At 32.0% G+C, this 27,394-nt stretch overlaps 1 protein-coding gene across 1 annotated transcript in view; it reads left to right on the top strand.

Moving 5' to 3' along the window:
- The first annotated feature begins 498 nt into the window (after positions 1-498).
- Positions 499-27,394, top strand: part of LOC127734217 (cytochrome P450 2U1-like) — a 29,283-nt gene continuing 2,387 nt past the window's right edge. The window contains exons 1-2 of the mRNA XM_052243973.1: positions 499-963; positions 26,135-26,656. Coding sequence (XP_052099933.1) covers positions 630-963; positions 26,135-26,656 — 856 coding nt within the window. The 5' untranslated portion in view covers positions 499-629. The remainder of the gene's footprint in view (positions 964-26,134; positions 26,657-27,394) is intronic.

Below are 27,394 nucleotides of genomic sequence, written 5' to 3'. Positions count from 1 at the left end.
TCGTTCTAAAATTTGAAGACTTCTAGCGATATGAATACAGACCTTTTCCGTCAATTTCCAGAGCTTTGGATTTTTCGGTTTACGAAATCAACATTTTTAAACAAATAAATTATTTTACACCTTCGATGGCAAATAAACCGATGAAGCAAGGGTTATAAAAAAGAAATGCAGATTGACATTTTTCAGAGTACCATATGTAGCCATTTTTTTAAGAAATGCAATGTATGAACATTTTTGTATTTTAATTCAAAAGGGACAAAAGCTAGGGCGCTTTGATTTGATGTGTTGCGTTTCCGTTTCGTACACTCAGTATATATAGTACATGTACAACATATTTCGATTAAATTTATAACATGTATAACATATTGAGAACATCATAAATACGCTGTTGTTTATGGAATGATATATCTAAAACTCAATAAAGAATAAATGTAAATAAAACGTAAATTACGGTTCTATATAATTTTCACAAATTCCGAAACAGCTATTCTGCGACGCACAACGAAAAGATAAGAAAACCAGTTGTGTATAGTCTATGTGTATGGTTATTTAAAGTGTATGTGTATTTATAGAACATGGTGAAATAGGTTAAAAAATTATATAACACTGTTATTTAATTCATAGACACAATGATCCAATGGACATATTTAGAGCTGTTTATATTTATAACTGTGGGGTTATTTACATGGCTATGGATAAGATCTAGAAGACCGAACAGTTATCCGCCAGGTCCAACACCCCTTCCACTAATAGGGAACTTTTATAACATCTCAGATGGAGATTTCCTTAGAGCAGTACGGGATCTCAGGAATAAACATGGCGATATTTTTAGCATGTCACTTGGAACATATTGGGTGATTGTTGTCAACGGTGCAGATAACATTCGTGAATTGCTCAACTCGAAAGGAGAAAAGATGTTAGACAGACCACCAATTTATATATTGAAATTAAACGACAGTTATGGTAAGTTGTGTTTATGAAATTCGAATACCTCAAGCATTCACCAAAAAATCGATCAATTAATTGACATAGTAAACGGAAACATATACATGTATACGGGTATGTTGTATAAATATCAGTATTTTGTGTATGTTTTGTGTATATATTGTGTATGTTCTGCGAGAAGATATGGCAAGCCGTTGTGGAATTTATTCCCTATTTATTAATATTAATAAATCATTTATTAATATTAAAAAATGATTTTTTAATATTACAAAATCATTTTTTAATATTAATAAATCGATTTTTTAATATTAAAAAATACTGTCATTTTTTAATATTAATAAATGAATATTTAATATTAAAAAATCATTTATTAATATTAAAAAATCATTTTTTAATATTAAATATTCAGTCTGATATTTTAATATTAATAAATGAATTTTTAATATTAAATAATACGCTGATTTTTTAATATTAAAAAATCAACATCAATGTTACCTTAGCGTTTAATATAAGGCAAACCAATCATTTATCTGTCAAACGCTTTAATGATGATTATTGGACAAGTCGGTCCGGAGAAATTTTGGACCGACTATGTTAAGTCAACTCGGACCATCTTATATCGACCCAGACAAGTAATTAAGGAAAGTTCGAACTATTTAATGATTATAAACCATTAAATATTGAATTTTGAATTAAATTTTCTTTTAAAATCATGCATTAAATTTGCCAAAATAATTTCAAATTATAATTTGATCCATGTGAATGGACTCAATCCTACGGAAGCGTATTAGGAACAAAACAAATTAGCATTGACCAATATTTGGCAAACATATAGACTAAGCAACTCTTTCGTATGGCAAGCCGTTGTGGAATTTATTCAGTGTACCACTCTGAATGTAATTTTTTTACTCTTCTGGTGATAGCCACGTGGTTAAATATTCTGCATTATCCCTATCAGAGCTTTGAAAAGATCTATTCATATCAATATTTAAGTTCATGAAAAATTCAAAACATAGTGTCACATTCATGTTTACCACTGACTAAATTCTCGATCGATTTATTTACTTGGGCCAACATAAGCGATTTGTAGGTATTTTTTTGTTAGTCAAATAGGACACGGAATTTCAACCCTTCCATTTTTTACATTTCAAATATCTGTAATACGATTTCCGTAACCTGGAGTCTGGACTAAGCAAACATACAAACTATTAGTCCCATGCATACAGTTACCTTGTTTCTTCTGTCAAAAATTTGAAACGTGTTTAGGTTAAACTAGTAGTACAGTGACACGATATTTCTTTATAGCAATATAAAGAATAAGGAGGTGTTATGTGGTAATATATGATTGCCAATAAGACAACTATTCCACCAAAGTTCAAATGAATTGGGTGTAAGCAATTATAGACAACTGTTCGTCCATCAACAATAAGAAAAATATAGGGACATAGTTAAAAAAATAAAATGGGCACATTTGTTTCGAAGTCGAACTTTTGACATGTCAAATCTAAAAATTTCGACTTTAACTCAAATTTTTGACTTTTCAAATCTCGAAATTTTGACTGTAATCTGAAATTTTGACTTTTGAAATCTTGAAATATCGACTTTTTTAAAAAAGTATTACAACTTTAATATAAGTATTCAAACACAGCTATTACAATTTTAGAAGGAGATGACATGGACGCAAATAAATAAATAAAGCGTCATCCAAACATTTTGTCAATTTATATTCAGAAATAGTTTTGTTCTCTTTAATAATGATATGGATTAACATTTAAGATTGAAGAGTTTAATTCGGAAGGAGCATGCGTGTTGACAGAAAAAAAAATGTTATTTTCCCATATTCCATGTTTTAGTGTCCACGACTCTGTCATAGGGTCGTCACATCTAAGGACATTTTGCATCCTATGTTTTATGATTGGGTTAAAAGTCCTGTTCGGTATCCCAAAAGCAGGTCAACGACTTTGCCTTGTTGAAACAATGGTAAATCAAGTGGCAAAATATGCCATGCATATTCAGGACGACTCATGAGCTCCTCAGTTTTCTAGTTTTAGAACATATAAACATATATAAGATATATATACGATATTTTTTTATTTCCAATTATGGGCCCCAAAGGGCATAAACATTACAACATCAATAATTTTCATAATACAATACAAACAATGAGATAAAAAAAAAAAAAAGTTAAACGAGAACTATTTAAGTTCTTAAAGAATACGTAGATAAAGAATCTATAGTATGTTTTTTTTTTTAATACTAATGCATTTTATTGCAAGTGTGATTGATATAGATAACAAACAAGTAGCCCAAAAAGAAAAAAAAGAAAAATAGATATCCATATATGTATAGTACACAAAAAGTTGGATCAATTAAACATATAATAATTAGCCAAAAAGAAAGTAGAAATTAAGCATGTCCATGACTCATCCTGTGTCAGCAGCAAATAGGAAAGCATTATGGTTTCCTAAAAGCAGCTGACACCAGGGGGCGATACCTTATGGGCCATAGGCATGTAAAATGTGTGTAAATGTCTCTTTCCTACCTGTATCAAAAGCAAACAAGGAAGCATCATAGGTAACTTGAATGCAGTTGATACCAGGGGACGATGCCTCAAGGATATAAGAGAACATTTGAATAAATAATATATCTTAACAATTATTATTATTTTTTTTTAATCGGCTAGTATGTTTGTGATATTCAGATGAATATAATTTTCTATGTCCAATCAAATGTATATACACACATAGATTTCTTTTAACTAATCTTCACTAAGGAAGATGTTTGTATATAAAATTACATATTATTTTAAGTAACTCAACATTTTCTACACTAAATAACCAGATAATTTTGCTTTGACTGCTCATATGATTAAAATAAGAATTATATTTTGCAATACTAGCTAACATACAATTTCTATCATCCTCAAATTTGTTACAATCAAATAGAAAATGAGCCTCATCTTCGACAGTATTGGAAGAACATTTATTACATATTCTGTTAATTCGGGGAATACCCTGATATTTTCCCTAATTCTATTTGTAATCTATGAGAAGATACACGTAATTTAGTAAAACTTCTTCTAAGTTCAAAATTCTTGATCAATGTTAGATATTTTTCAAAACCAAAATTTGTTTTATATAAAAGGTAGGTTTTCAGTTTACTGTCTGAAAATTTATCTATTTGTTTTTTCCAACAGCTAATAAACAATATTGATAGCTTGGTTTGTATATATTTCTTAAATTTGTATAAGGATTCACAAAATGGAGCATTTATGGCATTTGTATAGTCAATACCAAGTATTTTAAAAATAACATTTATTGAACCATACCATGATGTTATATTCATATGGTGAAGTGTCTTTGATTGTGTATATGCCTCTTTTAATAGAGGAAAATTATTACCTAAATTCTCTAATCTATACCAGTACAATAACATTCCTTTTATAATATTAAAATATATTGGAAATCTTCCAAGTTCAGATAACACTGCAGCATTTGTTGTTTTCTTGTGTACCCCAAGTATAAATTTACAAAATTTTATATGAAGTTTCTCACAGGGTAAACTTGAATATAATTTTTCAAAAGATATATCTTCCTTCTTACATTTAGAGGAAAGAGAATTAAACATCCCCCATATTTCGCTACCATATAATAAAATAGGTTTTACAGTGTGGTCAAAAACATGAATACTTGTTTTTACATCAGGATTAAGTGATAAAAGATCTTTCCTTAATTTGAAATGAGCTTTCAGGGATTTTTTGTATAGTTCATTTTGAGCATAACTGAATGAACCAGATGAGCTTAAATATAAACCTAGGTATTTGTATTTTGAAACACATTCCAGATTTATATTCTGAAATGTGAATATCTGTTTTACATGTCTGTCTGCCTTGTTGAAAATCAGCACCTTTGTCTTATTAGTATTCACATTGAGACACCAATCTTTGCAAAATTTATCAAGCATTCCCAGCTTTTCTCGTAGTCCTTCAGCTGATGTAGATAATAAAACAATATCATCCGCATACATTAAACAATGTAGATCTTTGTCATTGACATTAACTGGGTCTCTAGTATCTGACAAGTATCTCTGGGCAAATCATTTATGAATATCTTGAATAAATCAGGACTGAGGTTGTCACCTTGTTTGACTCCAATATCTAATGGGAAAAAATCACTTACTTGATTTTGAATTTTGACACATGATTTGCTAATTTCATACATACTTTTAATAATGTTATAAAAATAAGACACAACCCCAATATCTAGTAGTTTAATCTTGATCCCTGTATGTATAACAGTATCAAAAGCCTTCTGAAAATCAACAAAACAGGCAAACAGTCTACCTTCTTTTGAATTACAGTATTTGTTAATAAGACAGTTTAAAATAAACATATGATCTGCAGTTCTGGCTACTGAGAAGTTGAAATTTCCAGATTCTAAAACTTGAAAATTTGAGTTTAAAGTCTAAATTTTGACTTTATAAAGCTGAAATTTCGACTTTTCAAAAAGTCAAAACTTTCAACTTTCTAAAAGCCGAAATTTCAAAATTTCTAATAGCTAAAATTTTGAAAATTTGATGTTTCAATAAGATTTGATTTGTCAAAATTTCGAATTTGAAACAAAACTTCTATTCCAATTTTAATTCTAGTTTGTCCCAAATATGATTCCGTAGTATCCAAATTTCATCAAGTTTATCATAAAACTTAATTCATACCCAGAAAAAAAACCTTGTGAAGTGGATGCTGATTATAGTGTGTGATACACAGCGTTATCATCATACACAAATATAATAATGATTGATTAAACAAGAGTTTATATAGTTTGTTCTTATGTTGTGCCGTTATACCACTGTCAAAGGTTAATGGGTAAATGGGTTCTCACATACATGTTTAATGTTTTACTCCGGTACATTGTCTAAGTCATGAGCCGTAGTTCAGTGGTTGTCGTTGGTTCCTGTCTGTCATGATATTTTATTTCGTAAAAAGCCGTTAGTTTTCTAAGTAACGTTGTTTCATTTTTCATGGCGGGGTCTATTATAACCACCTATACCAGTCTATATAAAGTCTAGGTACTTGTTAAATGTCTTATAGTCAAATGAGGTACTTGTTAAATGTCCTCAATTAAAAGAAGGTATTCGATAATTGTCCAATATTTGTAGCATGTCCTTGATGAATGTCCTATAGTTATAGCAGGTACTTGTTGAATATCCTATCGGTATACTAGGTTCTTATTGAATGTCCTACAGATATAGTAGGTACTTGTTGAATGTCCTATAGTTATAGCAGGTACTTATTGAATATCCTATTGGTAAAGTAGGTTCTTGTTGAATGTCCTACAGATAAAGCAGGTACTTGTTGAATGTTCTATAGCTATAATAGGTAATTGATGAATATCCTATTGGTATAGAAGGTTCTTGTTGAATGTCCTATAGTTGTAGAAGGTACTGGTTGAATGTCCTATAGTTACAACAGGTACTCGTTGAATGTCCTATTGCTATAGCAGGTACTTTTTGAATATCCTATAGCTTTAGCAGGTACCTGTTGAATATCCTATTGGTAAAGTAGGTAGGTACTCATTGAATGTCCTATTTATATATCAGGTACCTGTTGAATTTCCTTTTGTTACAGTAGGAACTTGTTGAATATCATAGTTCTAGCCGGTAGTTGATGAATGTCAAATATAATTACTAGGTAGTTGATGAATGTTCTTTACGTATAGCAGGTACCTGTTGATTATAGTATAGCTATAGCAGGTAAGTGTTGAATGTCTTATAGTCATAGCAGGTACTTTTTGAATGTCCTATAGTTATAGCAGGTACTTGTTGAATGTCCTATAGTTATAGCAGTTACTTGTTGAATGTTCTAAAGTTATAGCAGGTACTCGAGGAATTTCCTTTTGTTACAGTAGGAACTTGTTGAATATCATAGTTCTAGCCGGTAGTTGATGAATGTCAAATATAATTACTAGGTAGTTGATGAATGTTCTTTACGTATAGCAGGTACCTGTTGATTATAGTATAGCTATAGCAGGTAAGTGTTGAATGTCTTATAGTCATAGCAGGTACTTTTTGAATGTCCTATAGTTATAGCAGGTACTTGTTGAATGTCCTATAGTTATAGCAGTTACTTGTTGAATGTTCTAAAGTTATAGCAGGTACTCGAGGAATTTCCTTTATGTATAGCAGGTACTTTTTGAATATCCTATCGGTATAGTAGGCTCTTGTTGATTGTCCTAGACATATAGCAGTTACGTGTTGAATTTGCTTTTTTATAGTATGAACTTGTTTAATGTCATTTAGTTATAAAAGGTACTTGTTGAATGTCCTATATTTATAGCAAGTTCTTGTTGAAAATCATATTGGTATAGTAGGTTCTTGTGGAATGGCCTATAGATTTAGGAGTTACGTGTTGAATATCTTATAGATATAGCAGGTACTTGTTTAATGTCTTGTCTTATAGTCATAGCATGTACTTGTTGAATGTCCTATATTTATAGCAAGTTCTTGTTGAAAATCATATTGGTATAGTAGGTTCTTGTTGAATGGCCTATAGATTTAGGAGTTACGTGTTGAATATTCTATAGATACAGCAGGTACTTGTTGAATGTCTTATAGTCATAGCAGGTACTTTTTGAATGTCCTATAGTTATAGCAGGTACTTGTTAAATGTCCTATAGTTATAGCAGTTACTTGTTGAATGTTCTAAAGTTATAGCAGGTACTCGATGAATTTCCTTTATGTATAGCAGGTACTTTTTGAATATCCTATCGGTATAGTAGGCTCTTGTCGAATGTCCTAGACATATAGTAGTTACGTGTTGAATTTGCTTTTTTATAGTATGAACTTGTTGAATGTCATTTAGTTATAAAAGGTACTTGTTGAATGTCCTATATTTATAGCAAGTACTTGTTTAAAATCCTATTGATATAGTAGGTTCTTGTTGAATGACCTATAAATTTAGGAGTCACGTGTTGAATATCCTATAGATAAAGCAGGTACATGTTGAATGTCTTGTAGTCATAGCAGGTACTTTTTGAATGTCCTATAGTTATAGCAGGTACTTGCTGAATGCCATATAGTTATAGCAGTTACTTGTTGAATGTCCTAAAGTTATAGCAGGTACTCGATGACTTTCCTATATCTATAGCAGGTACTTTTTGAATATCCTATCGGTTTAGTAGGCTCTTGTTGAATGTCTTAGACACATAGCAGTTACGTGTTGAATTTGCTTTTTTATAGTATGAACTTGTTGAATGTCATTTAGTTATAAAAGGTACTTGTTGAATGTCCTATATTTATAGCAAGTACTTGTTTAAAATCCTATTGATATAGTAGGTTCTTGTTGAATGACCTATAAATTTAGGAGTCACGTGTTGAATATCCTATAGATATAGCAGTTACTTGTTTAATGTCTTGTCTTATAGTCATAGCAGGTACTTGTTGAATGTCCTATAGTTATAGCAGGTACTTGTTGAATGTCCTATAGTTATAGCAGGAACTTGTTGAATGTCCTATAGTCAAAGCAGTTACTTGTTGAAAGTCCTACAGTTACAGCAGGTACTTGTTGAATATCATATAGTCATGGCAGGTACTTGTTGAATGTCCTATAGTTAAAGCAGGTATTTGTTCCATGTCCTATTGCTATATCAGGTACTTGTTGAATATCCTAATGGTATAGAAGGTTCTTATTGAATGTCCTACAGAGATAGTAGGTACTTGTTGAATATTCTATAGATACAGCAGGTACTTGTTGAATGTCTTATAGTCATAGCAGGTACTTTTTGAATGTCCTATAGTTATAGCAGGTACTTGTTAAATGTCCTATAGTTATAGCAGTTACTTGTTGAATGTTCTAAAGTTATAGCAGGTACTCGATGAATTTCCTTTATGTATAGCAGGTACTTTTTGACTATCCTATCGGTATAGTAGGCTCTTGTTGAATGTCCTAGAAATATAGCAGTTACGTCTTGAATTTGCTTTTTTATAGTATGAAGTTGTTGAATGTCATTTAGTTATAACAAGTAACTGTTGAATGTCCTATATATAAATCAAGTACTTGTCGAAAATCCTATTAGTGTAGAAGGTTCTTGTTGAATGGAATATAGATTTAGGAGTTACGTGTTGAATATCCTATAGATATAGCAGGTACTTGTTGAATGTCTTATAGTCATATCAGGTACTTTTTGAATGTCCTATAGTTATAGCAGGTACTTGTTGAATGTCCTATAGTTATAGCAGTTACTTGTTGAATGTTCTAAAGTTATAGCAGGTACTCGAGGAATTTCCTTTATGTATAGCAGGTACTTTTTGAATATCCTATCGGTATAGTAGGCTCTTGTTGATTGTCCTAGACATATAGCAGTTACGTGTTGAATTTGCTTTTTTATAGTATGAACTTGTTTAATGTCATTTAGTTATAAAAGGTACTTGTTGAATGTCCTATATTTATAGCAAGTTCTTGTTGAAAATCATATTGGTATAGTAGGTTCTTGTTGAATGGCCTATAGATTTAGGAGTTACGTGTTGAATATCTTATAGATATAGCAGGTACTTGTTTAATGTCTTGTCTTATAGTCATAGCATGTACTTGTTGAATGTCCTATATTTATAGCAAGTTCTTGTTGAAAATCATATTGGTATAGTAGGTTCTTGTTGAATGGCCTATAGATTTAGGAGTTACGTGTTGAATATCCTATAGATACAGCAGGTACTTGTTGAATGTCTTATAGTCATAGCAGGTACTTTTTGAATGTCCTATAGTTATAGCAGGTACTTGTTGAATGTCCTATAGTTATAGCAGTTACTTTTTGAATGTTCTAAAGTTATAGCAGGTACTCGATGAAATTCCTTTATGTATAGCAGGTACTTTTTGAATATCCTATCGGTATAGTAGGCTCTTGTTGAATGTCCTAGACATATAGCAGTTACGTGTTGAATTTGTTTTTTGTATAGTATGAACTTGTTTAATGTCATTTAGTTATGAAAGGTACTTGTTGAATGTCCTATATTTATAACAAGTTCTTGTTGAAAATCATATTGGTATAGTAGGTTCTGGTTGAATGTCCTATAGTTAAAGCAGGTACTTGTTGAATGTCTTATAGCTATAGCAGGTACTTGTTGAATATCCTATCGGTATACTAGGTTCTTATTGAATGTCCTACAGATATATTTGGTACTTGCTGAATGTCCTATAGTTATATCAGGTATTTTTTGAATGTCCTATAGTAATAACAGGTATTTGTTGAATATCCTTTTGGTATTGTAGGTTCTTTTTGAATGTCCTACAGATAAAGCAGGTACTTGTTGAATGTTCTATAGCTATAATAGGTAATTGATGAATATCCTATTGGTATAGAAGGTTCATGTTGAATGTCCTATAGTTGTAGAAGGTACTTGTTGAATGTCCTATAGTCATAACATGTACTCATTGAATGTCCTATTGCTATGACAGGTACTTGTTGAATATCCTATAGCTTTAGCAGGTACCTGTTGAATTTCCTTTTTTACAGTAGGAACTTGTTGAATATCATAGTAATAGCCGGTAGTTGATGAATGTCCAATATAATTACTTGGTAGTTGATGAATGTTCTTTACGTATAGCAGGTACCTGTTGATTATACTATAGCTGTAGCAGGTACTTGTTGAATTTCCTATATCTATAGCAGGTACTTTTTGAATATCGGTATAGTAGGCTCTTGTTGAATGTTCTAAACATATAGCAGTTACGTGTTAAATTTGCTTTTTTTATAGTATGAACTTGTTGAATGTCCTATAGTTATAGCAGGTACTTGTCGAATGTCCTAAAGTTATAGCAGGTACTCGATGAATTTCTTATATCTATAGCAGGTACTTTTTGAATATCGGTATAGTAGGCTCTTGTTGAATGTCCTAAACATATAGCAGTTACGTGTTGAATTTGCTTTTTTATAGTATGAACTTGTTGAATGTCATTTAGTTATAACAGGTACTTATTGAATGTCCTCTATTAATAGCAAGTACTTGTTGAGAATCCTATTGGTATAGTAGGTTCTTGTTGAATGGCCTATAGATTTAGAAGTTACGTGTTGAATATCCTATAGATAAAGCAGGTACATGTTGAATGTCTTGTAGTCATAGCAGGTACTTTTTGAATGTCCTATAGTTATAGCAGGTACTTGCTGAATGCCATATAGTTATAGCAGTTACTTGTTGAATGTCCTAAAGTTATAGCAGGTACTCGATGACTTTCCAATATCTATAGCAGGTACTTTTTGAATATCCTATCGGTTTAGTAGGCTCTTGTTGAATGTCTTAGACACATAGCAGTTACGTGTTGAATTTGCTTTTTTATAGTATGAACTTGTTGTATGTCATTTAGTTATAACAGTGACTTGTTGAATGTCCTATATTTATAGCAAGTACTTGTTGAAAATCCGATTGGTATAGTAGGTTCTTGTTGAATGGCCTATAGATTTAGGAGTTACGTGTTGAATATCCTATAGATATAGCAGGTACTTGTTGAATGTCTTATAGTCATAAACGGTACTTTTTGAATGTCCTATAGTTATAGCAGGTACTTGTTGAATGTCCTATAGTTATAGCAGTTACTTGTTGAATGTTCTAAAGTTATAGCAGGTACTCGATGGATTTCCTTTATGTATAGCAGGTACTTTTTGAATATCATATCGGTATAGTAGGCTCTTGTTGAATTCCTAGACATATAGCAGTTACGTGTTGAATTTGCTTTTTTATAGTATGAACTTGTTTAATATCATTTAGTTATAAAAGGTACTTGTTGAATGTCCTATATTTATAGCAAGTTCTTGTTGAAAATCATATTTGTATAGTAGGTTCTTCTTGAATGGCCTATAGATTTAGGAGTTACGTGTTGAATATCTTATAGATATAGCAGGTAATTGTTTAATGTCTTGTCTTATAGTCATAGCAGGTACTTGTTGAATGTCCTATAGTTGTAGAAGGTACTTGTTGAATGTCCTATAGTCATAACATGTACTCATTGAATGTCCTATTGCTATGACAGGTACTTGTTGAATATCCTATAGCTTTAGCAGGTACCTGTTGAATATCCTATCGGTAAAGTAGGTACTCATCGAATGTCATATGTATATAGCAGGTACGTGTTGAATTTCCTTTTTTACAGTAGGAACTTGTTGAATATCATAGTAATAGCCGGTAGTTGATGAATGTCCAATATAATTACTAGGTAGTTGATGAATGTTCTTTACGTATAGCAGGTACCTGTTGATTATACTATAGTTGTAGCAGGTACTTGTTGAATTTCCTATATCTATAGCAGGTACTTTTTGAATATTGGTATAGTAGGCTCTTGTTGAATGTTCTAAACATATAGCAGTTACGTGTTAAATTTGCTTTTTTTATAGTATGAACTTGTTGAATGTCCTATAGTTATAGCAGGTACTTGTTGAATGTCCTAAAGTTATAGCAGGTACTCGATGAATTTCCTATATCTATAGCAGGTACTTTTTGAATATCGGTATAGTAGGCTCTTGTTGAATGTCCTAAACATATAGCAGTTACGTGTTGAATTTGCTTTTTTATAGTATGAACTTGTTGAATGTCATTTAGTTATAACAGGTACTTGTTGAATGTCCTATATTAATAGCAAGTACTTGTTGAGAATCCTACTGGTATAGTAGGTTCTTGTTGAATGGCCTATAGATTTAGAAGTTACGTGTTGAATATCCTATAGATAAAGCAGGTACATGTTGAATGTCTTGTAGTCATAGCAGGTACTTTTTGAATGTCCTATAGTTATAGCAGGTACTTGCTGAATGCCATATAGTTATAGCAGTTACTTGTTGAATGTCCTAAAGTTATAGCAGGTACTCGATGAATTTCCTATATCTATAGCAGGTACTTTTTGAATATCCTATCGGTTTAGTAGGCTCTTGTTGAATGTCTTAGACACATAGCAGTTACGTGTTGAATTTGCTTTTTTATAGTATGAACTTGTTGTATGTCATTTAGTTATAACAGTGACTTGTTGAATGTCCTATATTTATAGCAAGTACTCGTTGAAAATCCTATTGGTATAGTAGGTTCTCGTTGAATGGCCTATAGATTTAGGAGTTACGTGTTGAATATCCTATAGATATAGCAGGTACTTGTTGAATGTCTTATAGTCATAAACGGTACTTTTTGAATGTCCTATAGTTATAGCAGGTACTTGTTGAATGTCCTATAGTTATAGCAGTTACTTGTTGAATGTTCTAAAGTTATAGCAGGTACTCGATGGATTTCCTTTATGTATAGCAGGTACTTTTTGAATATCATATCGGTATAGTAGGCTCTTGTTGAATTCCTAGACATATAGCAGTTACGTGTTGAATTTGCTTTTTTATAGTATGAACTTGTTTAATATCATTTAGTTATAAAAGGTACTTGTTGAATGTCCTATATTTATAGCAAGTTCTTGTTGAAAATCATATTGGTATAGTAGGTTCTTCTTGAATGGCCTATAGATTTAGGTGTTACGTGTTGAATATCTTATAGATATAGCAGGTAATTGTTTAATGTCTTGTCTTATAGTCATAGCAGGTACTTGTTGAATGTCCTATAGTTATAGCAGGTACTTGTTGAATGTCCTATAGTTAAAGCAGGTACTTGTTGAATGTCTTATAGCTATAGCAGGTACTTGTTGATTATCCTATCGGTATACTAGGTTCTTATTGAATGTCCTACAGATATAAATGGTACTTGTTGAATGTCCTATAGTTATATCAGGTATTTGTTGAATGTCCTATAGTAATAACAGGTATTTGTTGAATATCCTATTGGTATTGTAGGTTCTTGTTGAATGTCCTACAGATAAAGCAGGTACTTGTTGAATGTTCTATAGCTATAATAGGTAATTGATGAATATCCTATAGCTTTAGCAGGTACCTGTTGAATATCATATCGGTAAAGTAGGTACTCATTGAATGTCCTATATTTATAGCAGGTACGTGTTGAATTTCCTTTTTTACAGTAGGAACTTGTTGAATATCATAGTTATAGCCGGTAGTTGATGAATGTCCAATATAATTACTAGGTAGTTGATGAATGTTCTTTACGTATAGCAGGTACCTGTTGATTATACTATAGCTGTAGCAGGTACTTGTTGAATTTCCTATATCTATAGCAGGTACTTTTTGAATATCGATATAGTAGACTCTTGTTGAATGTCCTTAAGATATAGCAGTTACGTGTTGAATTTGCTTTTTTATAGTATGAACTTGTTGAATGTCATTTAGTTATAACAGTGACTTGTTGAATGTCCTATATTTATAGCAAGTACTTGTTGAGAATCCTATTGGTATAGTAGGTTCTTGTTGAATGGCCTATAGATTTAGGAGTTACGTGTTGAATATCCTATAGATAAAGCAGGTACTTGTTGAATGTCTTGTAGTCATAGCAGGTAATTTTTGAATGTCCTATAGTTATAGCAGGTACTTGCTGAATGCCATATAGTTATAGCAGTTACTTGTTGAATGTCCTAAAGTTATAGCAGGTACTCGATGAATTTCCTATATCTATAGCAGGTACTTTTTGAATATCCTATCGGTATAGTAGGCTCTTGTTGAATGTCTTAGACATATAGTAGTTACGTGTTGAATTTGCTTTTTATAGTATGAACTTGTGGAATGTCATTTAGTTATAAAAGGTACTTGTTGAATGTCCTATATTTATAGCAAGTACTTGTTTAAAATCCTATTGATATAGTAGGTTCTTGTTGAATGGCCTATAAATTTAGGAGTCACGTGTTGAATATCCTATAGATATAGCAGTTACTTGTTTAATGTCTTGTCTTATAGTCATAGCAGGTACTTGTTGAATGTCCTATAGTTATAGCAGGTACTTGTTGAATGTCCTATAGTTATAGCAGGAACTTGTTGAATGTCCTATAGTTAAAGCAGTTACTTGTTGAAAGTCCTACAGTTACAGCAGGTACTTGTTGAATATCATATAGTCATGGCAGGTACTTGTTGAATGTCCTATAGTTAAAGCAGGTATTTGTTTCATGTCCTATTGCTATATCAGGTACTTGTTGAATATCCTAATGGTATAGAAGGTTCTTATTGAATGTCCTACAGAGATAGTAGGTACTTGTTGAATGTCCTATAGTTATAGCAGGTATTTGTTGAATGTCCTGTATTAATAGCAGGTACTTGTTGAATATATTATTGGTAAAGTAGGTTCTGGTTGAATGTCCTATACATATAGCAAGTACTTGTTGAATGTCTTATAGATATAGCACATACTTGTTGAATTTTCAATAGCTATAATAGGCAAATGTTGAATATCCTATTGGTATAGTATGTTGTAGTTGAATATCCTATAAATATAGCAGGTACTTGTTGAATATCTTATAGTTCTAGCAGGTTCTTTTTGAATGTCCTATAGTTGAAGAAGGTACTTGTTGAATGTCCTATAGTTATAACAGGTACTTGTTGAATGTCATATTGCTATAGCAGGTACTTGTTGAATGTCATATAGTTTTAGCAGGTACCTGTTGAATATCCTATTGGTAAAGTAGGTACTCATAGAATGTCCTATATATATAGCAGGTACGTGTTGAATTTCCTTTTGTTATAGTAGGAACTTGTTGAATATCATAGTTCTAGTCGGTAATTGATGAATGTCCAATATTATTACTAGGTAGTTGATGAATGTCCAATATTATTACTAGGTAGTTGATGAATGTCCAATATTATTACTAGGTAGTTGATGAATGTCCAATATTATTACTAGGTAGTTGATGAATGTTCTTTACATATAGCAGGTATCTGTTGATTATACTATAGCTATAGCAGGTACCTGTTGATTATACTATAGATATAGCAGGTACGTGTTGAATTTCTTATTGTAATAGTAGGAACTTTATGAAAATCATATTGGTATAGTAGGTTCTTCTTGAATGGCCTATAGATTTAGGAGTTACGTGTTGAATATCCTATAGCTTTAGCAGGTACTTGTTGAATGGCTTATAGTCATATCAGGTACTTTTTGAATGTCCTATAGTTATAGCAGGTACTTGTTGAAATGTCCTATAGTTATAACAGTTACTTGTTGAATGTCCTAAAGTTATAGCAGGTACTCGACGAATTTCCTACATCTATAGCAGTGACTTTTTGAATATCCTATCGGTATAGTAGGCTCTTGTTGAATGTCCTAGACATATAGCAGTTACGTGTTAAATTTGCTTTTTTATAGTATGAAAACTTGTTTGATGTCCTATTGCTATAGCAGGTACTTGTTGAATATCCTATTGGTATAGAAGGTTCTTATTGAATGTTCAACAGATATAGTAGGTACTTGTTGAATGTCCTATAGTTATATCAGGTATTTGTTGAATGTCCTGTATTAATAGCAGGTACTTGTTGAATATTCTATTGGTAAAGTAGGTTCTAGTTGAATATCCTATAAATATAGCAGGTACTTGTTGAATGTCCTATAGATATAGCACATACTTGTTGACTTTTAAATAGCTATAATAGGCGTGTTGAATATCCTTTTGGTATAGTATGTTGTAGTTGAATATCCTATAGATATAACAGGTACTTGTTGAATGTCTTATAGTTATAGCAGGTTCTTGTTGAATGTCCTATAGTTGTAGAAGGTACTTGTTGAATGTCCTATAGCTTTAGCAGGTACCTGTTGAATATCCTATTTGTAAAATAGGTACTCATAGAATGTCCTATATATATAGCAAGTACGTGTTGAATTTCCTTTTGTTATAGTAGGAACTTGTTGAATATCATAGTTTAAGCCGGTAATTGATGAATGTCCAATATAATACTAGATAGTTAATGAATGTCCAATATTATTACTAGGTAGTTGATTAATGTTCTTTACATATAGCAGGTACCTGTTGATTATACTATAGCTATAGCAGGTACTTGTTGAATTTCATAAAGATATAGCAGGTACGTGTTGAATTTCCTTTTGTTATAGTAGGAACTTGTTGTATATCATAGTTCAAGCCGGTAATTGATGAATGTCCAATATTATTACTAGGTAGTTGATGAATGTCCAATATTATTACTAGGTAGTTGATGAATGTTCTTTACATATAGCAGGTACCTGTTGATTATACTATAGCTATAGCAGGTACTTGTTGAATTTCATATAGATATAGCAGGTACGTGTTGAATTTCTTATTGTTATAGTTGGAACCTTTTGAATGTCCTATACATATAGCAGGTACTTGTTGAATGTCTTATAGTTATAGCAGGTACTCGATGAATTTCCTATATCTATAGCAAGTACTTTTTGAATATCCTATCGGTATAGTAGGCTCTTGTTGAATGTACTAGACATATAGCAGTTACGTGTTGAATATGCTTTTTTATAGTATGAACTTGTTGAATGTCCTATAGTTATAACAGGTACTTGTTGAATATCCTATTTATAGCAAGTACTTGTTGAAAATCATATTGGTATAGTAGGTAGTTGTTGAATAGCCTATATATTTAGGAGTTACGTGTTGAATATCCTATATATATAGCAGGTACTTGTTGAATGTCCTATATATATAGCAGGTACTTGTTGAATGTCCTATATATATAGCAGGTACTTGTTGAATGTCCTATAGTTATAGCCTTCGGCTGTTTTCTGCTCTATGGTCGGGCTGTTGTCTCTTTGACATTTTCCCCATTTCCATCCTCAATTTATTTTTATGCCCCACCTACGATAGTAGAGGGGCATTATGTTTTCTGGTCTGTGCGTCCGTTCGTCCGTTTGTCCGTCCGTTCGTCCGTCCGTTCGTCCGTCCCGCTTCAGGTTAAAGTTTTTGGTCAAGGAAGTTTTTGATGAAGGTGAAGTCCAATCAACTTGAAACTCAGTACACATGTTCCCTATGATATGATCTATAATTTTAATGCTAAATTAGAGATTTTACCCCAATTTCACGGTCCACTGAACATAGAAATGATAGTGCGAGTTGGGCATCCGTGTACTATGGACATATTCTTGTTCATTCTCTACTATTGCCCGCTGGGAAAACTAAGAGATTCTCCATTGGGGCCATGGTACTAGAAAATGGTAATGGTCTGTAAAATGGAATATAGCAGTTTAAAACCCTACAACTGTACGAGTTTGTCAGCAAAGGTTAATGGGGACCCGGAATGTTACATAGTCCAACTTTTATATTGCCTGCTGACCAAACTAAGAGATTTTCTACGTGGGCCATGGGAATAGAGGTAGAGGTTGGCATGTCTGAAAGCAATTAAAGCTTAGACCCATACGTGTGTGTCAGCAAAGAATGGGAGTTTGGGTATCCTGGTATGGCAAATATGCCAACTTTCCTATTCCTCACTGGCCAAACTAAGATATTTTCCATGTGGCCCACGGTTACCAGAAGTAGAGGTAGGCATGGTCTCTAAAATTACCCATAGCACTAGACCTGTAAAAGTTTTGAAGCATATGGTAGGAGGTGTCTCGTTTGTCACAAAGATCACATGAACTATCACCTGCTGGCCAAAGTAAGTGATTCACCACATGGGCCATGTTATAGAGGTAGAGGTAGAGTTATGCATGACCTCTATTATGGACCAAATCATTTATACATTTAAAAATTATAAACCAAATTTATTAAAAAATATCTTACACAGTTATTTTTTCTGAGACTTATTTTTCTACATTCCAATTCACTATGACAGCATGTTTTTTGTTGTCTCTTAAACACCACAAAGGACCTCCTTTGAGCACAAACAAAGCACAATGTAGCACATAGGACCACAAAGGACCTTATAATCATTTTTTTGTAAGGAAATAATATTTTTTTAAATCTCTATTTCAATGTGTCAATATATGCTTTGCTTTATCAAATTTTATTTTGGACAAAAACAAAGCATCTACAGAAATGTTCTTACTTTATACGAATCTTAAATTGCTATGAGGAACAAAAAGTGCACATGGTGCAATAAAAAAGGTGCAGTAAAAAAGGACTGTACAGCTGTCTTTTGGGAATATGTTTCGTTGGGCTGTTTGATGAAAATGAAAATATACCTGTTGCCGTCTAGATAACCCCGATAAGTAACTGTAATAAAAGTGTATCATCATGCCGTGAAATGTATGGCCTTGAAAAATGTATTTATGATAAACTCTCTTATTTTATACCTTTTGGATGAAATGGTTTCTATTTCTCCCTTTTTTACATCAATTAACGATGACTGGTGTCTTTGGTCGCCGCTTGTGTGGTCTAGACTTAGAACACTTGTATATTTTGCATATATCGTATTCTTTATTCTACATTGGCTAGGTTGAGATCTCACAATATATGTTTAACCCCGCCGCATTTTTGCTCCTGTCCCAAGTCAGGAGCCTCTGGCCTTTGTTAGTCTTGTATGCTTTTTAACTTTAGTTTATTCATTTGTTTTGGAGTTTAGTGTGAAGTCCATTTTCACTGAACTTTCTTTTCTTAATGTTCTTCGTCTAGTTTGAAGAGCTCTAAATTAATTATGGGACGTCACCTAACCACATAGAGGTAATATACAATAATTATTGTAGAAGGCTTATTTTCTGGAACCTTTTTTTTTATTACCATGTTTTTCTATTAAATGGGCAGCTTTTTATTAATATGTTTATGTTTAGTAATGTTTTTAACTTGCATTTTCATAAAATATTATAAAAAAAAATGTTTTATAGATTTCAGTAATAAAAAAAACCCAACTGATTGTCTAAAAAGATAAGTCCTTTCTTAAATTTAATAAAAAAAACAGTTTTCTTATCACTGGATTGTGATTTTTGTCGTGTGTTAAAATATGCAAGTCAATGTAAAAAGTGATTATTAGAATAAAAGATTAGAGAAAAAGATAAAAAAAAAAAACAACAGCAACCGTAACCGTAAGAATATAAATCTTTCAAAATTTCGTTTTCGTGTATGAATTAATTTATTGTTTTGAATAGTCATAAAAATAACTTTTATTACTTTTTTCCTGTTATGTCAGCTTGCCATTTATTGGGGGTAGTTGTTATTGAAATTAAACGTATGTCAAATATTAACAATATCATGAATATAACAGGTAAAGCTTTGATAATCTGGTCACCTGTAATTACATTTACCTGTTAAAATCAAACTTATTTTGTTCAAGATTAAGAAACAGAACGAAAAGCAACTCTTTTCCAGGTTTTCTCTTCTTTCTTAGTAGCGAGTACACATACATTTAGTATTTCCGACAATGTACATTTATTGTTTATATCCTACAATTTATAACTGACGCTTTAATGGTTAGTTTTTAAATCCAAGTCTGAATTTTTACATTTTTTAAAGAAATCTATAATAGTTTTAACCGCTGACCGCGAAGTTGATCGAATTTGAACTGTCACGGCAGAAACAGAAATATTCTCATTACCGTTTGCTCAATATGGAGGTGGAGTACAAGAGGCTTTATTTGTACAAGTAAAAATAAACAAAACTTTATTTTTGAACCTGTTATTTATGCAACAATTAGTTGATAGAAGGATAAAAGCCGGTGTTTCGTAGATATTTTTGTTATTCATATTTTCCACTGATCTAGTTCAGCTACATGCTTGCAGTAACGTATGATCATCATATATAAAAGCGCTCAAACAACTCTTATATATAGGTGGCGTATTTATTAATATTAGAAAATAATTTTTTAATATTAAAAAATCAAGCTGAATATTTAATATTAAATATTCATTTTTTAATATTAAAAAATAATACCATTTATTAATATTAGAAAATGAATTTTTAATATTAAAAAATGATTTATTAATATTAAAAAATGATTTTTTAATATTAATAAATAGGATCTATTTTTTAATATTACAAAATATTTTTTAATATTAATAAATCGAATATTTAATATTAAAAATTGAATATTTAATATTAATAAATAAAACCCATTTATTAATATTAAAAATTACCTATTTATTAATATTAAAAAATATTTATTAATATTAAAAAATCGATTTATTAATATTAAAAAATAATATTTAATATTAATAAATGATTTTTTAATATTAATAAATAGGGAATAAATTCCACAACGGCTTGCCATAAGAAGAGGCTCAATACACAAGGTTGTAGTATTTTTTTATAAAGTATATGCAATATATAAGAGTTTGCTTTGAAGTCTGTGATTTAAAGCAATAGATCTTACAATCGTGACAGTCTTATTTATCAAAATGTGTAGAATTATTAATAGCATTTCTCAAATTCAAAAAACTTATTTAAAAAAAGGATGAAAAGACTCCAAAGTGGCAATTAAAAACCAATACAACAGGACAGCGACACCCCCTGGTCAAAAGAAAAACAACGAAGAGGCAAACAACAGTTTAATTATCACCACACAGAAAACTACAGATTGAGCAACATGAACACCGTACACGAACCCTACAGAAAAACGCAGGTGAACACATCTAGTGCTCCGAAAGGACAAAATTAATTCCTTGTACTAGTAGCATTTACATTTTTTTTTAGATTAAAAACAGTCTATGTATTGCTCTATTACGTATGCTTCGCCTTTTAAGATAAATTTGATTTATTCTGGCCTCTCTTGATATAAATAATTTGATATCCTTAATAAATGAAAAGTCCCTAATGTCAGTGCGTAAACATGTGTTTCTGGAATTAACATTCATCAAGAATACGCTTAATTGAGACAAAACAATAAACATAAAACTTTTGGGAATATAAGCTACAGATAAAAATGTTGAAGGTCCAAGTTCGCATGCTATTGAAAGAATATAGCTGGTATTATATTGTTATGGCATATGATTTTATTTACTATTTTTGTTTTAGGCACGCTCTGTCTCTCTAATATGCATACTTGTGTATATTAATTTCTATATAGCCTATATATAGGCTTATATATAGGCTACAGGTAAAAAATATAACATAGGTTATCGTTCTTTCAGTACATACAAGCCTATGTATACGATTATAATTATAATCGTAAAACTGCGTGTATTTTCATCTACCTCTTCGTTTGCTACTTAGTTACTTAGTAATTGATAATGAAAAGGAAATAGAAAAGAAAAAAAAAGTCACGTCAATTACAAACTGTAGTGATATTAACAATAATAATAAATGAATGGATGCCTGTAGCCAGACTATTGCCTGCTAGAAAATGTATGTATGTGAGTGTATACCCGTTTTTTTGCGAATAAGTATCTGTATTTACCATGTTTACTATGCGTTTACGGAAATTTATGTATAGGAGAGTAAAGAAAAAAAGTTATTTCGTATTTTCTGTACTGTTTTTAAAAAGACGTTGCTATATGAAAAATCTTCAATGAAATACAATAACCGATATTAAGAGTATAGGACGGAATGATTACTTCGAGATCGATTTAAGTTACTGCGAGCATTTATTTCTTGTATATGGTATATATATTAATATTGTTTTATCCTTTTTATACTTGTAAATTTGTTGTCTATTATATCGTTAATTTAGAAGTAAGTGTTGCACATGCAATGCTTTTTGTCTCGCTTTGACGGAGTCAAAAAGCGAGACATAGGTATGCTGTTTCCGGCGGCGGCGGCGGCGGCGTCAACAATGTATGAGTTTGTGATTAGGTCTAGTTTAAAGTGAACCACTAGTGGTTGGTCCATGATATTTGGTATGCAGTTGTATTAGCACTGGCACATCTCATTTCCATGGAGATTATTTGGCCCTGCCCCCTCAGTCACAGTCTATTGACTTTGAAACTTTTGCTTAGTTTACATGTTTTAGTTTGTGATTAGGTCAGTTTATGGGGAACCACTAGTGGTAAGTCAATGATATTTGGTATGCAATTGCATAAGCATTGGCATATCTCATTTCCATGGAGATTATTTGGCTCCGCCCCCGCAGTCATGGTCTATTAACTTTAAAACTCTTGCTTAGTTTACATGTATTAGTTTGTGATTAGGTCAGTTCAAGGGGAACCACTAGTGGTAAGTCTATGATATTTGGTATGCAGTTGTATTAGCATTGGCACATCTCATCTCCATGGAGAATATTTGGTCCCGCCCCCGCAGTCATGGTCTATTGACTTTGAAACTTTTGATTAGTTTACATGTTTTAGTTTGTGATAAGTTTTGTTCAAGGGGAACCATTAGTGGTAGGCCAATGTTAATTGGTATGCAATTGTATAAGCATTAACACATCTCATTTCCATGTAGAATATTTGGTCCCGCCCCCTCAGTCATGGTCTATTGACTTTGAAACTTTTGCTTAGTTTACATGTATTAGTTTGTGATTAGATCAGTTTAAGATGAACCGCTAATGTTAAGTCAATGATATTTGGTATGCAAATGTATTGGCATTTGCAAGTCTCGTTTCCATGGAGATTATATAGCCCCACCCCCTCATAATGGTTCATTGACTTTCAAACTTTTACATAGTTAACAAGTCAATGTTTTTGTTTAGGTTTGTTGAAAGGGAACGACTTATGATAAGTCTATGGTATTTGGTATATAGTTGTATTAGCATTGACACATCTCATTTCCATGGAGATTGTTTTGCCATGTACCTTCAGTCATGGTTCATTGACTTTGAATATTTCCATAACTTACATGTTAAAGTATTGCTATTTTAATTTCAACATTTGCATTATCAAAAGTACAAAAAGGCGAGACATATCTCCGTGTTAACAGTTTATTCAATGCAAGTTTTTATGTATAATTTGCTAGTACAATGCTCGAGTTTTATAGCGGGAGGCTTATCATCTCAAACAATTAGTTCCACCCCTCCACAAATGCATCCTAAGTCTGGAACCTCAGCCTTGGTTGTTTTTTTCATATCTTAATGGTTTTTTGTCTCGCCTTGACGGAGTTAAAAAGCGAGACATAGGTATGCTGTTTCCGGCGTCGGCGACGGCGGCGGCGGCAATGTATTAGTTTGTGATAATGTCTAGTTCATGGTGAACCACTAGTGGTAGGTCAATGATATTTGGTATACAGTTGTATTAGCATTGGCACATCTCATTACCATGGAGATTATTTGGTCCCGCCCCCTCAGTCAAGGTCTATTGACTTTGAAACTTTTCATAGTTTACATGTATTAGTTTGTGATTAGGTTAATTTATGGGGAACCACTAGTGGTAGGTAAATGATATTTGGTATGCAGTTGTATAAGCATTGGCATATCTCATTTCCATGGAGATTATTTGGCTCCGCCCCCTTAGTCATGGTCTATAGACTTTGAAAATTTTGCTATGTTAACATGTATTAGTTTGTGATTGGGTCAGTTCAAGGGGAACCATTAATGGTAGGCCAATGTTAATTGGTATTCAGTTGTAAAAGCATTAGCACATCTCATTTCCATGGAGAATATTTGGCCCCGCCCCCTCAGTCATAGTCTATTTACTTTGAAACTTTTGCTTAGTTTACATGTATTAGCTTGTGATTAGATCAGTTTAAGATGAACTGCTAATGTTAAGTCAGTGATATTTGGTATGCAAATTTATTGGCATATGCAAGTATCGTTTCCATGGAGATTATATAGCCCCACCCCTGATCATGGTTCATTGACTTTGAAACTTTTACATAGTTTACAAGTTAATGTTTGTGTTTAGGTTTGTTTAAAGGGAACGACTTATAATTAGTCAATGGAATTTAGTATGCAGTTGTATTAGCATTGGCACATCTCATTCCATGGAGATTGTTTAGCCATGTACCTTCAGTTATGGTTCATCGACTTTGAATATTTCCATAACTTACATGTTAAAGTATTGCTATTTTAATTTCAACATTTGCATTATCAAAATTACAAAAAGGCGAGACATATCTGTGATAACAGTTTATTGAAATTATTATTAGTGTTGATTGCATATCTTAGATCTTTTAATTTTGTAACAGATTTTATAGACACGGGGCGATTTAGAGCTTGACACACATTGTACTGTCTATAATAATAGTTGAAGGTTGATGTTATCCTCTAGATGTCTTTTGTTTATATATGTCGTTGGGTTACTGTCTCATTGACATTCACCCCACATCTCTCATACCAGTGTCCAAAATCTTAAAGTTTTGTCTTGATGGTTCAATAACATAAAAAAACATTAGGGCCAAAAAAATCACAACTTGACGAAAGATAGAAAACGCAAGAATAAAAAGAATAAAAGTAAAAATAAAAAAAAAAAAAAAAAACAAAGAACAGTCCATAGAAAACCCAGAAATCTAAATATAAGCAACACGAAAGGGTAAGTTATACTGGTCCACTTGTAATACCGTCTTGATACGGTACAATTATTCATTTTCAAGCCCCTTTATTATCGATTAGTAAACGCATGCAATATAGGACTGACTGGTAGATGCCTCACGTTGAACCATAACTACCAATCAGTAATACATGACCATATGTACATTAGAAAATAAGAATTCCAAAGAACATAAATTGAAGCAATATGATCTGTTTTGTGAGACATCTTTACAAATGTTATTCAAATCCCGTATATAAATGGAACATAAGAGGCAAGTAGTTTGCCGATGTTGAAAACTCGTAAATTCATTTTGAATACACAAATCAAGAGGGAAAACTAAGGGAATCTCCAAAAAGAAGCTAGACAGGATAATTCTCCTGATATGCATACATTAGCACCATGCGAATCAGTAAACAGTAAAAAGTGCTATAACACAATAACAATTGGTAAATATACATATAATGTGCGTATTCCGAAGTCTTCAGATCAAAGACTGCGAAAACATGTTTCACGTGAGTTGAGGATACAGATACATCGTATCGTTCAACTGATTCGTAATGGTGCACTTATGACGTGCGTAGGGTCTGTTTTAATCCGTTCATTCTCGTAACACTGCTTGAGGGGATATTGTGTTGGGATCGCACTCCTGTTAATGAACCCCGTATAATGTTAACATGCACACGCGAAACGTATAAACTGAGATATGTAAACGCCACTCGATGTTACAGGGGTTTTGTTAGTTCTGAGAAATAGGATGTTAACAATGAGAAAACCTTAATCGTCACGTTTGTCATAGGTTATAGATTTAAGTCGTCCATCTGTGTCAATTTCAAGAAAGAAATGTAGATATGAAGCAGCAGACCTTTAATTTTTGATATATTGTCCTGAATGTCAAGAAGATTTATAATGGACAACAGATAATACTCACGAACTAAGAAATGGTTGTGCAATTCATATCTAAAAAAAATAAAACTATATGTATTTGTATAAATAACTGTCCCTTGTTCACAATGAATTGTTTAATTTGTGTTTTCAGGTATCCCGTCATCCAGCGGAAGATTATGGAAAGAACATAGAACATTTGCTTCAAACAAATTGAAGAATTTTGGATTTGGTAAGCGCAATTTTGAATCCAGGATTTTGGAAGAAGTAGAAGTATTTTTAGATTCCCTGAAAGGATACAAAGAAAAACCTGTTGATTTAAGAGACATAATTAACATAAGTATATCCAATAACGTTATGTCAATTGTGATTGGACGAAGATTCGATTATGACGATCCTAAATTCAAATATTATATTGACCTCCTTGGTCATAATTTCAGAAATTTAGAAGTTGCAGGTGTGTTGGCATTCTTACCTCAGATTTTCACCAAATTACCAGGGGATCCGTTCGGAGCTCACAAGCTAGACGATCTTATTGCTAAAACTAGAGAGTTTTATATTAACGAAGTAAAGGAGCATAAGGAACATTTCGACGAAAATAACATCAACGATTTTATTGATGCTTTTATCAAAGAAATGAAAGAAAGAAAAGACGAAGAGGACACAACTTTTACAGGTATTTAGATAAAACTCAATTTGATATATTGTTTAACTTTTTATAATGAATCGTCAGAGGTTACTTGAATTTTTAGTAAGAATTGAATGCTTCTTTTTGTAGATTTATTGGGCTGTAAAACCGTTGAGAGAAACACATTTTGTATAAAGCGCTGCTTCATACTAAAATGTGCACACGATTAACACTTTTACACCCTATAAAATTACAGAATGAACCATTCAATCTTACTAAAAATAAACCTCTGACGATCCATTATAAAAAGTTAAACAATATATCAACTTGAGTTTTGTATTATAAATACATGTATATGCTACAACCATGAAATTACGAGTTTTTTTTAAAGATTTTCATTTGTTGTCGTTGATGCATTGTAGTGATGCTGTCATGGGTAGCATGTATTGTCGTGAATGTTTTAATTTTATTGAGAAATACAATTTGATTTCGGAATGCCTCGCAATTTTTTAAAGGCAATCAAAAGTACGGTTATTATGAAACATTGATTGATTGATTGATTGGTGTTTAACGCCACTTTCAACACTATTGTGCTATTTCTTGGCGGTCAGTTTTTATTGGTTGAGGAAGCCGGAATGCCGGAGAGAACCACCGACCTTCGGTAGGAAAACTGGCAATCCTAGTCAATTAAGATTGATGATGAGTGCACCTACCCCGTGAGGGATTCGAACTCACAACCTCAGTGTTGACTGGCTAGTGATATAGTAGTTGGACGACTTAGACCAC

This window comes from Mytilus californianus, unplaced genomic scaffold, assembly GCF_021869535.1.
Source record: "Mytilus californianus isolate M0D057914Y unplaced genomic scaffold, xbMytCali1.0.p SCAF_3, whole genome shotgun sequence".
Lineage (NCBI taxonomy): Eukaryota > Metazoa > Mollusca > Bivalvia > Mytilida > Mytilidae > Mytilus > Mytilus californianus.
Note: the sequence above shows the minus strand (reverse complement) of the source record. Positions and strands in the feature narration are given on the sequence as shown.